At 43.6% G+C, this 15,106-nt stretch overlaps 1 protein-coding gene across 2 annotated transcripts in view; it reads right to left on the bottom strand.

Annotated features, from left to right (window-relative positions):
- RAD1 (RAD1 checkpoint DNA exonuclease) overlaps positions 1-15,106 on the bottom strand; it is a 79,058-nt gene that overhangs the window by 55,234 nt on the left and 8,718 nt on the right. For both annotated transcript variants that reach the window (XR_013607010.1, XM_078674929.1), the window contains exon 2: positions 2,372-2,632. Coding sequence is in view for 1 of the 2 variants with exons in the window: in XM_078674929.1 (XP_078531055.1) it covers positions 2,372-2,566 (195 nt within the window). In the remaining variant the exon portion in view is untranslated. The remainder of the gene's footprint in view (positions 1-2,371; positions 2,633-15,106) is intronic.

The following is a 15,106-nucleotide window of genomic DNA, read 5'->3' on the forward strand; positions in this document are numbered from 1 at the left end:
TCGAGTGCACAACATGCCTTGTAGGAAATCTGCTGGTTCAAGAGACTTTGGTTCAGATGTAATAGGTTCGAGTATAAATACTCGACCTAAAAAGGAATACTTAAAGGATATGGGTAGCCCTTTAGTGATATAAACCTTTGCAAAAGCAAAGCCTTTGATTCCAGTGAATAGCACTTCCTAAAAGGAGTCCTACAAAAAATAAGCTGTGGACCGGAGTTCTCGTTCTAGATACCTTTCTCTATACCAAAGCTTCTTAACCAGTGGTCTGCAGACCCCCTGTGGTCCGCATCCCCCTACATAGGGAGACCACGACTGTTTAGAAAATTGAATATTAGCGGAATAATGAAGTATGCCTAAAGGAGCAATATATAAAATTGAAAATCCTAAATTTTCTGTGCACGTGAAACAATTTAAAATTGGATGGTAAATATTAAGTTTGCATACTTAATTTGATTTTCTGGAGAAAATACAGCAAACCGAATATAGTAGAGATGATGGGTGGCCTCAACTGAAGCACCAACAAGAAGAGAGCATACACTAGGAACAAGAAAGACAAAGTGATATGCTGGAATTTATCATATCACTTCGTCCTTTAGAATTAAAAATAACATTTAGAAAAGCTCCAACCTTCTCATTAAAATGTAAATGTTGATCTTCCTAGATTTGTGAATTACATAAAATACTTTGATGTACCAATGTTTCGGGATTTGTGTGTATTGTTTCGAGGTTCAAATTATAGAAATCGCTTTCAACCAGATGCCCATCTTCCAGTAATGACTCAGTGGGGGTCTCTTGGATTCCAGTAATGATCTAGGTGTGTCCACAGAAGTCAAAAGGTTAAGGACAACTGCTCTATATGGACGCACTGTAACGGTCAACTTGAACCTTATTAGACAGATCCATTCTGGGTAGGGGAACAGACACAGGGCTGCTGTCCTTTTTCTACATTAGTATTCACAATTATGTTCAAGCATTCGAGCTGTGGGTCGGTTGGGCATTTTTGATCGGAGGGTTTTGGTTGAAGGAAAGTATTGTTGAGTGACTATCATTCGATGCAGATTATATCCTTCTGTTAATTGAGGATCCCTGATTCAAGATACTCGGGGTATTGCATGAATTTTATGACTCTGAACCACGCTCCGTGCTCAATATAACCTCAACCAAGTCTTTTTTTTTTTAAATCCACCTTGTTTAGTGGCCACCAGTCCCCATAAGGTACATCAAATGAACCAGCTCATGAGTGTTAGGTTATGTACCATGGGGTGCCCAATATTTTACCTCGACCACGTCTACACTATTTTGTGTAGACCTTTGGCGGTTCTGCGAAGATATATTATCAATGTAGAAAAAGACCAGTTCCAGGATGTGCATATGGGAAAAAAACAGAGGTCCTAGCAACAGTTTATTTGACATCACCTTTTAGTCCTCATAGACAAGTTCAGAGCAGATACTGTATTCTGGGGTAAATTACACCTATTCCGTTTGGGCAGGGCTCACCAATTCAAAATGATACGCCTTCAAAGATTTTTATGTAATCCCTGCGACATGCTTTAAAGAAGTGCATGCTACACTTAGGATACCCTTCTATCAGGCTGAGTGGTACATGAAGGGGTATCTATTTACTCTATGTGCTGGGCAACTATGGGTCTGCCCATTTAGTACTTGTGAATGATTTAGCATATTTCCCTAAGAACAACTCTCTGCCTGCCTTATCTAGTTGGCCATGGGTAATAAAACAAACCTAAACATGCTTTCGAGAGGAATTGGAATCAACACTACTACAATCAACTGCTACCGTGAACAGGGCACTGACAGAAGTGAGTACGCTGGTCAGATGAAAATGTAATTTAATGAAGGAAACCCCTTCATAGGCAGTGGCCATACTCCGAGATGCCTCAGAGCTGAAAGGCCTGGAATATTGTTGGTATTTCCAAACAAAGTAACATGGTATGAAAAACAGGTTGACATTCTTTACTGAATGACAGACAAACTTAGATTTGACAAAGAGAAACTATTGCTACCTGCAGATCAGGCATGCTCTGCATGTTCATAACCTCGGCTGGGGCGACCTATAAAATCGCACTTTAATTGAGGTGCAAATTGAGAAACTAACAGGCCTGGCAGTGCCCATGGCACTCTCCTCTATAGGACGCTGGACTCCCTATAAAGCCTGAGGGGAAGGTGGTCATTCTTATCTGTCTGAGAAGCATTGTAATGTTGAACAATTATAAAACTGTCATGTTTGACTCTTTATCTAGAAAGAGCGAATGGATTTTGCATGCGTTATACGTCCTGGTCGTGCCCAAAAATAATGCATTCGTGTCAGCATTTTCTGCAAAGCACCGACTTGAAAACATGTGTTAGATCATACCTGAATAAAGGCATTTGCCTGCAAACACTTTGCGTTTTCCACAGTCACCTTGAGTCCGTTCTTGGTCGCAAAACATGTTGCGTGGTCCTTAAAGTGGATGGCTTTGAGGATATTGGAGAGATTCCTGACGTTGTCGAGGCACGCAGTTAAGATGTACGCGTCCTGCCCAGTGTCAGGCTGTGTAGAGAAGGGCATGACAGCTTCTGTTGCTTTATACTGCTTAAAAAGTTATGAACAAAAAGCAGCACGAACCAGGGAGATCTGTGAAGGCAAAAAAGTGCATTAATCCATAACATGGTGGATGGCAGGTAATGACAAGATTTTAAAACAATGATTAGGGTTTATAGAAAACTATTGTTCATAAACCCTTTATGTGACCCCACCTAAAGCAAGGCATCACACTCTAAATGCTGATGTGGTCACGTGTGCCTAAATCAATGAGTGCACAATCATAAAATATGTCAGGGGCCCTTTCAGCCCACATCATGGTGAGGACCAACACCAGGCATCTAATACCTTAGCCAGAGCTCGAATTTGACACAAACTAAGGAACGGCTTCATCCCTCCTGGGCCCCTGCCCTTAAGGGGCTTCTGGCTGTGAGATCTCCGCTCCCCACCTCAGACACGGGTGTTCATACAATTCAATCAGTCATTAAGCACCATCTTTAACCTTCACATTGTCTTGCCTAGAAAACTATCTTTCCGTGGTCCAGGGGATTAAACCACTATGCCATTAAGTGCCTCCCATCTCGTGTCAGTTCCATATGCAAAAATAGAAAATATTCAAATCTGAACAACGCGCAAATATTTTAAATACTAAATATTCTTGCAGCCGCCATTGAATTGTGTTCCATAATGTTATGTTATGTTATGTTATAGGGGTTTATATAGCGCTCAGCTGCCCCAGCCAAGGGGCATCCCGGCGCTTTCAACAGCAAGAAGAACTAACTGCCGCGGCGAGAAGCTCAACATAACTCAACATAACAGCCGCCAGAAGCCTACTTTGAAGGAAAGAGGTGGGTTTTGATGGCCTTCCTAAAAGTCAGCAAATCCTCTAAGCCTCGTATTTGGACCGGCAATGAGTTCTACAGTTTGGCTGCGAGATAGGGGAAGGAGAGACCGCTCGCCCGGGACCGCTTCACCCGCAGAACCGCTACCAGTTGCTGCCCAAGAGAGCGCAGTGCTCGCGGAGGAACATACGGGGTTAACAGAGTACAGAGCATCTGAGGTGTAGCAAGCTTCAGGATCTTAAAAGAGAGACAAAGTCTTAAATTGGATCCGCTCTGCCACAGGGAGCCAATGCAGTTTTCGAATAGTACCTGCAATAGGATGGAAACGTGGAAGTCCTACCAGAGCTCTGGCCGCCGCGTTTTGTATACGTTGCATCCTCATGATCTCTGCTTGGTTGGCCCCCAGAAGCAAGGAGCTGGCATAATCCAGGCGGGAGAGAATAGTCGACTGGACTATCAGCTGGCGGGTTGGTGGATCGAAGAATTTCAAAATAGGTCTAAGACCCCGTAAAAGACCAAAACAAGTCCCTGCCACTTTTTTAGTGTGAATACAAAAGCTAAGGGAGGAATCTATCCACACCCCCTAGGTTTTTTACTTCCCTCTTGGGTTCCGGGGCCTTGCCTAAAGTATTTGGCCACCAGTGCTCACCCCAGAGATTGGTATTCTTGCCGACTAGCAAAATTCTGTCTTACTGGCATTTAATTGCAAGTAATTAGCAGTCATCCAGTCCGACACAGCCGTCAGACCATTTCTAAACCTGGAGGCATTCAGGGTAGTGCCATCCGCCAGAGCAACCACAAGCTGCGTGTCGTCCGCATATGAGACCATTGAGAGTTCCCATTGCCTGGCGACCGCAGCCAGTGGCTGGACATAAAGGTTGAACAATGTGGGGCTTAGCGCCGAGCCCTGAGGTACCCCCTGCTCGATAGGTCGTTCCTGGGATAGAAAAGGGGGAGTGGAGACACAAAAGGATCTAAACCACTCCAAAGCCAGGCCCGAAATTCCTGCTTCTTCCAAACAATGATTCAGAAAAGGGGGTGGTGATGAACAGAGTGTCTGAATTAAGCAGACCACTCTTACCCAGTCCAAAGATCAGGGCTTGATCCATCACCGTTATTTAGCTCACTGCCCCATCCCAGCTCAGAACCTGGCTATATGCAAATTAGTCTGTCCCTGGCCCAGTGCATCATGGGAACAGGGCAGACCAAACTACCAAGCCAATTCTTCACCAGAAAGGAGACAAGCTACCGGGGACCGGTTTCTGGCATTTCAGCCTCGTCGGCCCGGCTTGCTTGAATCCTGATGGAGCAGTGAGCAAGGGACTCATGTCTGAGTATACCCTGCCACACCTATAGTGGCCAAAAACGATTCAGAAAAGGGGGTGGTGATGAACAGAGTGTCTGAAAAACAATGAAGCAGAACCTTTTTGCCCCTCTATGATTTATGATGTGAATACTGATCAAAAGTATTATTTTTAATAATTCCCACTAGCTTTCTACCCATTTCTCCTTTTGCATTAAAATATGAACCTTGTGCTTCATCCTTTAACTCGCCCAGTTAACAGGGATGTGTACTTTACTTCCATACATTTAGAAATGGTTTCTCAGTTTGCTAGTCTCATAACCACTGAGAGAGAGTTCGATTAAAACGCAAAGTAATATAGTTTATAAATAATACATTTAGAGTATTAAAGTACAAGCTTTAATGAAAATAAAATATTTAAAATGCGAAAAATTGCCAAAAGCCATAATATTTACACGTAATAGGCCTCAAATGGCTCAACACTGCTCGGAAAATTGATTTGCTTAGAATACTTAAACATACATAAAATGTTTATTTCTTGACCAGGAGATGACATGGATAAAGAATGCATTTATAACTAATGGTTAACTCTTGCCTTTTTCATGGAACTACTTTTCATAATAGGTAAAAGTTACTTAAAAGTTTAATATATTTTTACAGAATGTTTCTACTTAAACAAAGTCTTTTAATGGGGAAATTAAGAAGTCACACAGAATCAGCATTTAAACCGGATCTTGACCCTTCCAACTAACTTGTGTTTTCTTTTCAGTAAATGCTTACTGCTGAATGTTTTCTTTTTGTATGTACATGTTTCATTTCTACATAGATCATTGTTTAGATACTTGATATTATACAAGGTTAGAAGTGTAGTCTAATACATGGGAAAGTGAATCTGAATGCGACATTGACCCACACTAAGTCATTACTGCTACAAGTAGATGTAAACTTAACTCTGCTGTCTGACGACTATTGTATTCTTGGTGAGAAGAGGAGTGATTCTGCTCCCAGGACAGCATTGAACGCTGAATGGCTGACACGAGATGGAAGAAACAAATGTTGCGGAAGCATCATTAAATGTGTTGTTTATATAAATGAGTGTTCCTACAGTAGGTTACCACATCTTTTTGCACAATTTTTTGTCCAGCGCCTTTTACCCAGACGTTATGACATTTGCTTTGAGACTCTATGGACGTTCTTGAACCTCTCTTTATGGAAAGTTCTGATTTGATATGTTTGATCTATTCCGCTGATTTTAATGCTGAAGCGTTATGCTCTTTCTCCCTCTCTTGAACTAGAACTCTTTATGGGTTCTGACGGACTTCTTTCTCCTATTCTCTTAGAATACAGATTATTTTCCTTTAGGGAAGCTGTTTATTGCATTTTATTCAATGTATTGCTTATTGATATCCAATAAGATTCTAATGACTAAACTTAATGAATTTATCTTCTGATGTAGTAAACACAATAGACTATTTACTAAAAGATTCTGATTAATAAAAACCCTTCAGCTCATGCCAAATTCTCTTTATTGACTGAAAAGAAACTAATGAATGTATGATCACTTATCTGATGCATTGCTCTCCTGTTCTCAAAAACAACGGCAAAGATTCATGCAGCCCCAGAAAAGATAATTAGAGTGGGAATTTGCCCCGATGATGGTAAACCAAAAATTCAAATTAAAGCTGATTCTCGCTCCAGCGCCACTTACACAACTTCTCCAAAGTACCTCTGCCTGCTGCTGAACCTGCTTTGGGGACATCAAGAAAAGTATCTTACTATTTCTGACACCGGGATTGTCATATTTCTGTGTCTTTTAAGTCCTTGCAGCATCCTCGAAATTTTTCCACCCATGCCTCCTCCCCGCCACCTGCACTCTATAAACCTACCATGACCCATTCGAGAAACACTGCACTGCTTGATAATAGCAGCTTGCTTGCAGATCAATAACTTTGCTTCAGCTTGTGCTACTATTATTTATTCAATTACTTTCATTTGTAATAAGTAGGCTGTTAATTTCTACAATGCTGCCTGCAATTAAGAGAAGCATGTCACAGTTTCCCTGTAGTGTGTGGGCACTCACAGTAGCTGTTTTCAGGACCCCCGTTTACTTTATATCTTTGGTCCTGCGGCAGAAGCTGCTCAGATGCTCCCATCCATAAAACGCATACTGAAATTCCTCAATCAACCTCAACACCAGAGTAAGTGACTAGCTCCTATGCCATTTCTGTTCTTTCAGCGTGTTCCTTTTGGAAATAGAAGAACTACTTCAGTGTTAATCAGCACAACATACTGCATATGGGTTGATGCCTTTGCCTCGCATACAAAGTGAACCCCAAGTAGCTGCAGCTCCCCAAAAAATTGAAAAAATTACCTTTCCTCCATTCTGGCACACAATTTCACCCAACTCTCCTCCATTTAGAAAAAGGATTAATTATCGGGCTCTTCAACAGTCAACACCTTTTTATCACTTGTATTTATCATCTTGCAAACAATGATAACTATTACAAAACAACATAAAAATGTCGTACCACATTGCTGCAAGTGCTATATGAAGCGGTAGGTAAAATGTAGGCTATATAGCATTTATCATTTAAATCTGAGTTGAGCATAACATGACCTACTTCTTCCTTCCCAAATTATTTATTGTGGCCCCTGTATAGTCTTGTCTATTGTTTCTCTTTCCTAATGTCTGTTACTTGCTAATGTGGTCTTCCTCTCTTCTCTCCCAACTACAGGCGTCCCCAGGTACCGGAGTATTCTTTATTTCCTGCGTCTGTCTGGTTGGACAGTTTCTTTATCATCTGCACACAACCTGCTATAACTCTCATATCCCTCCATTGTGGTTTTTATGTGCAACCTATCTGCTACGAACCATTCTCTTAAAGTCATCTCCCAGGATGCTTCAGAATGGATATCCTGTACTTCTCCAGTAAAGCCCCAGGACACCAAAGATGTACTTCATAATATCGTTTGTGGGCTTTAGTTCAATGCCAAGAAGACACAGCTTTACTGAGACAGTCGGAATGGAGCCTGCCACTAGCCTCTACCAGTACTCAGCAATGGCATGTCATATGTATAAACGAGGCGTCAGGGTATTCACGTCTTGGCCAGATGGAGAGTCTCCCCAGGTATATATTTCGGAGTTTGTGGGGTAAGGTGTGGAAATATGTTGATTTTGACCTTGCATTATGCCATTTGCCATTTCTTTGTCTACAAGGACCTCGTACTCATCTTCCTCCTCAGCCAACACTTTCCACATAGCCATGCTTTGTGTATTAAGGCTCAGGAGAGGAGACAGTAGGATGTTAACATACAGTGTGAAAGCGCTGGAAGCATGAGCCAGTAGGATGTTAATAAGTGCTGGAAGCATTGCTTGGCAATACATGTGAATGCCAGAGACACTCACTGAGTGTGTGCAAGAGGCACGGACTACCACTTTGTATAGCAAGTGCTGGTGGCAGTCAGTGGTTGTACGCGTGTAGATATATATATTTTACCATACGAGTGCTCAACACTTGAGGGTGCACTCGGGAGACTGAAATCTTTTTCTAGGCACCGCCAGCACTCCAACCTCTGAATGAGCCTGACGCGTTATGGATGATTCCATAATCATAGGCTGACTCCAGTGATTAGTATGTCAGCGGACACTTTATTTAAATATTCTTTCTCCAATGGGATCTTAGTTCATTTTTCAAACGCCTGCTGGGATTCGTAGTGTCATGCTGCCCACCTCTTGCCCAAATGGGATGCGGTAAGTATTAGTCTCTTCAGCCCTCATTGGACCGTGAAGCGCAGGTAATGTCCATATTCAAAACAGTCTCCCCACATGTATCGTCGACATGATTTCGCACCGTGGCCCCTTAAGCAATCCAATATGTATATATATATAAATAGAGAGGCCTGATGAATGAGCAGACAGTATCTGTGAATGCTGATGAATTAATAGGTAGTCTTTGAAGTAGGTGCTCAAACAGATTGTAAAAGAGTATGTATAGAAAGGATCCATTTGATGACACTTTGGGTAGATTCTAGTGACACCAGGTGGATGCTGGCAGTGTGTGATAGTGCTGGAAGTGCAAGCTGGCAATGTGTGAGTACTAGCATGGCCAGTTGAAGGCAGTGCCTGCAAGTGTGTGTAGGTACCTATCTATTGAGCGGGAAAGGAACATTGACTAAGTCCACCATTTGAGGGTGCGACAGACTAATTTTATACGCATCTTTTTAGTGACACGGGCAACATGGAAGTAAAAAATTTAAACATTTAGGCCATATGAATATTACAATTATAGGAGTTTTCCCTGTTTTTTTATGATTATATATATATACACAACAGCTATAATAGGGGTTCTTCGTATGAAGATCCTATCGAAGTCAGCGAATTATTAACAGGCCAAAATGTATTGCCATTATTTTAAAAGGAAGCACATATTTGAAATGTAAAATTATTTTTAAAACTTTATTATCTGGGAACAGTAAGATCGGGGTACAGGAAGGTAATGTATCCTGGCATGAAGTATTTATCCCTCTTTATTCTTGTACTTCTAGCCCTGTCAACACAACAGAGCACACACATGCCTGTGTTGAAAGGAATGCAGGTTGCTGTCCTCCCCATGCAGTACCCCCCTCCCAAGCATACTGTACTTCTGCATATGCCAAACAACAAACAGATACACACTAATACACCATATTGCATGATGGATAGATAATGAAAATGATACAACTTTGGCTCCACGAAAAAAAGGGAAGGTTGCCACATGCCCAGGGGGCAAAATAGAAAAAAAGGGTAGTATTAAATCCTTTGTGAGCCATCCAGGTCGGAGAAACGCATGGCTATCAGAAGTTGCTGGGCCTCAACTGTAAGAACTGGGTTTTTAGGTCGAGTCAAAGCAGCATGCATGTGCTATCTTCAAGACATGTGGTATTGACTCTATGGGCTTCAAGAACTGCCCATCTTTTTCATTGGTTCGTCTTACTGTCCTTCATAAATTCCAGCATTTGATTGGTGAAATGGCTTACTAGTCCCTCCTTTTGCATGCTTGTAACCTCCGATACGGACTACCCCTGTTACATGTGCTCTTATTCTTCATATTATTTACAATACTTTCGGAACACTCTTTTTATTGGCGTGCCTCTGCTCGTGTAATAAGAAGTTTTTGTGTTTACTTCATGCGCTGGCTTGTTTTGTTTATGACTACTAGGCGCTCATGGGATCGTTTTTACTAGGTTCCACAACAGGTGCTTTCAACGTGGCTGTTTACACTTATGTGTGCTCATGTGATTGTTTCATTTCTTTGTCCTTGAAATTAAATGTAAGTTCATATTCCTCTGGTAACCTAGCTTGATGTCAGAGTACCTTAACTTTATGTCAGACCATTCATTGTTGAATACCTCATGATCAATTATTGCTATAGGAGACAGTCGATTAATATGTTCTGTATGATCAAAATGCACATGGACATGTCACATTCGTTGCCCTTCACCATTAAAATTAAATTGGTTACATTTTCTTCCGTTCTCTCTTATCAACCCTATTGTGATTTATCTTATAAAAATGTTAGCAAATTGACCTTTATACTGAGATTGGAATGACATCTACATGGTAGATGAATGTGTACCCCTGCACTGAGTCCCAATTTGCATATAAAAAAGGTATCCTGACTTTATGTTTGTCCCTGGCATCCCACTTATCTAGCATGTGTGCACAGACCTAGTCCTGTCCTTGGTAATGTTGGGTCCAGACTCTGGACTGTGACCTAGAGGGGTGCAGTGCACTAAGCATGGCTTCTTAGAGGAAATTGGATTACAGTCCATGCCCTGGCTGAATCATATAAAGCTGTGGTGGCAAAAATGAGTTATTTATGAAACATTAGTGTAACTGTACCCTTTTCTCTTTCTCAAAAAGAGTGTGGTCAACTGGCTCCTCTTCTGTAAAGTCTGCTGTTGTGTGAACACTAGATCCTTGGACTGACATTCTGTATGTGTGCGAGCACTTGTATGTGCAGCACATGAATGATAATAGGGCTATGTGTAGTGAAAGTCTGAGTACCTGGACCCGAGGGATCTATTTTGTATGTCCCCTGGTTTAGCATATCTAAGTAAGAAAAGAGCAACCCAAAACGTCCATGCAAACTTGGGTCTTTAACCAAAACTCATACAATAGCTCACATGGAACACATTCTGTATATATATATTGAATGCTAAAGCAAAAAAAAAAACTTTTGTTTGGTTATGGTTGTTAATCACTTGGAGGTGGCTACGCACTTTCAGTGATTTATCTTTCATTGAAATTGTGACTTACAAGGTGAAATAAATTCACTTGCGTAACTAAAATTCTACAAGTAGAATGAATTTTGTTGTAACTGAAAATCAGTTATTTTGCTGTCCCATTCAATATAAATACAGAATGAGTTCCACGGTTTAGCACAGCACAAGGTATACAGCTTTCCCAGACAGTGGAACTGTATTGACTGCATTCCTGTGGCTGGAGACCAAGGCATGGAAGAAAGAAGGACGGAAAGAGACCTTTCACCAGAGCATCATTGAAGGCCTTGGTCACAAAGGGGGGCTGTTAATTTTTCCCGCCACTGCCATTTTGTAGATGATAGGAGATGTAGGGTTGTGTGCAGTCTAGTTGATGGTGGGCAGAGTTAGGGGGACAGAGGAAGAGGAGGAGCGGCGACAGGAAAGGGTTAGTTAGAGTAGGGACGGGGAACAGTAAAGAAGTACAATAAAGAGCTCGTGAGAAGTGAATACTGTGTAGCGTCATTATTGGTAGCACGACGCTACAGTCTGCCACCCCTGAACCCTGACAACGAGTGACCCGTCCCCGGACAGCACGCCGAGAAAGTCGCCGTCGCGACACGTGTGCTGCGCAGGAGACCGCCGCCGATAGTGTCCGGCCAGCGGTAAGCGCTCGATGCTCCGCGATCAGCCGATCGCGTGGAGCCCAAGCGGGAGAAGCCCAGTGAGTGAAGCGCTGAAATTGCCCGTTGAATTGCGCAGTCGAGCGCTGGATTCTGGTGCCCACCCTGAATGTGCGAAGTTGCGTGGTGTGGATAAATAAAGAAGATTGGGAGCCCACCCCGATTTTACTTGCTGCTCCAAGGTCCGAGGAGCGTGTGGAGGTGCTGTCTGCTGCAGAGATCGGCTGCCGGTGAGCCCCGGTGGAAGCGTGAGCCTGCAGGAGTGAATGAGCCTAAGATCTCGTGGGAAACGAGATTTCCATAGCGGTGGCCATCTTGAAGTCAGGCGGTGAGCCCCAATCCCTATTCAGAGCATAGGGCGGCCATCTTGCAGTCAGGCAACAGCAAAAGTAAACAAGTACGAGCAAAGGCAACAGTAAATGTAAACAAGCACGAGTAAATGCAAGAGAAGAATGAAAAACAAGCATGAGCAACTGCAAAAGAAAAGCAGACAACAAGCAAAGGCAACAACCAAAGGAAGCAAGCACACGCAAATGCAAAAGAAAACAGAAGATAAGCCCAGGCAAAAACAAGAGACAAAGTAAGAAACAAGCACAAACAAACGCAAGAGTGACAAACCAGCACAAGGAAAGGCAAAGGGACCAAGACATAAATCGGAGATGGCTACGTCACCGCAACGGAACGCGGCGGCAATCACGCCAATCACAACTGGTATCTCATATCTGCGTCCTCCTGAACCACTGCCCCTGATAGCTGGAGGGGGTATGGGGCCAAGGTGGCAGGAGTGGTTTGAGGACTATATGAAAGGATCGAAAGTCACGGATGAAGAAGAAAAGTTAATTGCATTACGCAATTTGGTCGGGAAAGAAGTCAGCAAGTTTATCAAGGAATTACCGACTGCCGAAACAGGATCATATGTCAAGGTGCGAGATGCTTTAAATAAAAGATTTTTGCATAAAGAAATGTGGATTATGAAAGGTACATGTTCCACCAAGCCCGTCAAGAAAAGGAGGAATTGATGAATACATTTATAATGAGATTACGACGACTGGCTCGATATTGTGGGTTTGATACGTTTTCCACGGAAGATGCCATAAGATTGCGAATAATTGAAGGTTGTCAATCAGAAACTCTCAGAAGGCGACTACTACGGAAAAGTCATAACCTTGATGAGATTGAAGAGATGACCCGGATACATGATCAAGCGGAGGAACATGCTAGAAAAATGGAGACGGGGCATGGTGAGAGGCGGGAACAAGCGCATCGTGTACAAGCCAAGGACACTCGCAGACACTCTCGAGATCGACGCCGGACATCCAGGCCATCGTTCCGTCAACATTACACAGGGCGCAGACGCCATGAGTCTGGCCGTGGAGACAAGAAACGAGATCGCCCCTGCAAGTGCTATCGGTGCGGATACGACTTTCCACACACTGATGTATGTCCAGCACTTGGTCAGCAGTGTCGAAAATGCGGGAGAGAAAATCACTTTGAGGCTATGTGTGGAGAATACCGCAAAGAAAGGATGAAGGAGACGACGAGATCGTCTCGTCCTGACACAAGGCGGCATCATGTGAAGGCAGTCCAGGATCGGCCGGAGTCATCCTCTGTTTCCTCACACTCCAGCAGAGAGTCTCGCAGGTCCCAGTGGGAGAGAAGGTCCCCATCCAGAGGATCCAGGTCAGCATCTAGGGAATCGGTGTACACCGATGAATATGTCTGCATGGTAGCTGATCCAGATCAATTAAAAAAATACCCCAGACTGGACATAAGTGTGGGAACCCATGCAACCAAGTTTGTACTGGCTAGTGGGGCGTAGCTGAACTATATCCCTGTGACTGAATACAACAAAATGAGACCGCCACCTACCTTGAGCCCGGCCTATGTCAGAGTGTTCACGTGGATGTCAAAGAAACCCCTCCCTTGCTTGGGGAAATTTGCAACCACACTCAAGCACAAAAACACCTCTGTGCCGGCATATATCCATGTGATTGAAGGCCCGGAGGCTGACTGTCTCCTCAGTCTGCCCACCGCGGAGCGTCTTTGGCTGGTTGAAATTTTATACTGGGTAAGCGATGATCCGGACATCATACACAAATTCCCCAAACTATTCACCGGACTTGGGAAAATGAACAAGTGTCAGATCCGGTTGCACATCAATGAGCGGATACGTCCCGTCGCACAACATCACAGACGAGTGCCGTTCCACCTTCAACAAGCGGTGGAAGACGAAATTCAAGAATTACTACGCACAGACATTATCGAGCGGACGGGAGGGCCAACACCGTGGGTGTCAACAGTAGTCATCGTGCCAAAGAAGGGCACGCCCGAAAAGGTGAGCCTGTGTGTGGATGTGAGGCTTCCCAATACGGCCTTCGAAAGGGAACGTCATCCAGGACCCCACTTGAGTGACATGATTTCATCTTTAAATGGCACAAGAGTGTTCTCCAAATTAGACTTGAATAAAGGATACCACCAGTTGGAACTAGATGAGAAGTCGCGATACATAACAACATTTGCCACTCATCTAGGGCTGTTCCGCTACAAACGACTTAGCTTTGGTATTTCATCCGCTGCAGAGATCTTTCAAGAAGCTATCCGCCAGACCATACATCATATACCAAATACACTAAACTATAGCGACGACATTCTAGTCTATGGGTCGAATGTCCAAGAACATGACAAAGCGCTAGACCGGGTCTTCTGGAGGCCAACCTCGCCCTCAACAAAGATATGTGTGAGTTTCATCAATCCACTCTAAAATTCTTTGGCCACGTGTTTTCTGGAGCTGGGATGAAGCCTGATCCTGAAAAGGTGATCGCTATAAATGATACCAAGAGTCCCCAAGATGTGAGTGACATTCGATCTTTCTTGGGCATGGCAACCTATTGTGCCCGGGTCATAAAGGACTATGCCACCATCAGTCACCCGTTACGGGCTCTTACCAAACAAGGGCAGCCATTTACTTGGACTCCCCAGTGTCAGCAAGCTTTCCGGGAAATCAAACATGCTGTTGGGTCAGCGGATAACCTGGCATACTTCAGCCCCAAGAGAAATACTGAGATCACTGTTGATGCTAGCCCGGTTGGACTGGGTGCCATACTGGCTCAGTTTGACAAAGAGACAGACCAGAGACATATCGTGGCCTATGCCAGCAGAAGTTTATCAGACACTGAGAAAGCTTACTCCCAACCGGAAAAGGAAAGCCTTGCGGTTGTGTGGGCGTGCGAGCATTTCCACATTTTTATATATGGCAAGCACTTTACGCTAGTGACCGACCATCAATCACTAGTGACCATTTTCGGAAATCCCAGAGCCAAAATGCCACCTCGAATTGAGCGCTGGGGTTTGCGTCTACAAGAGTACACGTATACAATAGTGCACATACCAGGAAAATCAGCGAATCCGGCTGATTATATGTCGAGACACCCTCAAGCATCACAGGCGTCACGTCCCTCGGTGGCAGAAGAGTACATACACTTCAGAGTGGACCAAGCCA

This window comes from Lissotriton helveticus, chromosome 2_1 (genome assembly GCF_964261635.1).
Source record: "Lissotriton helveticus chromosome 2_1, aLisHel1.1, whole genome shotgun sequence".
NCBI classification, from domain to species: domain Eukaryota; kingdom Metazoa; phylum Chordata; class Amphibia; order Caudata; family Salamandridae; genus Lissotriton; species Lissotriton helveticus.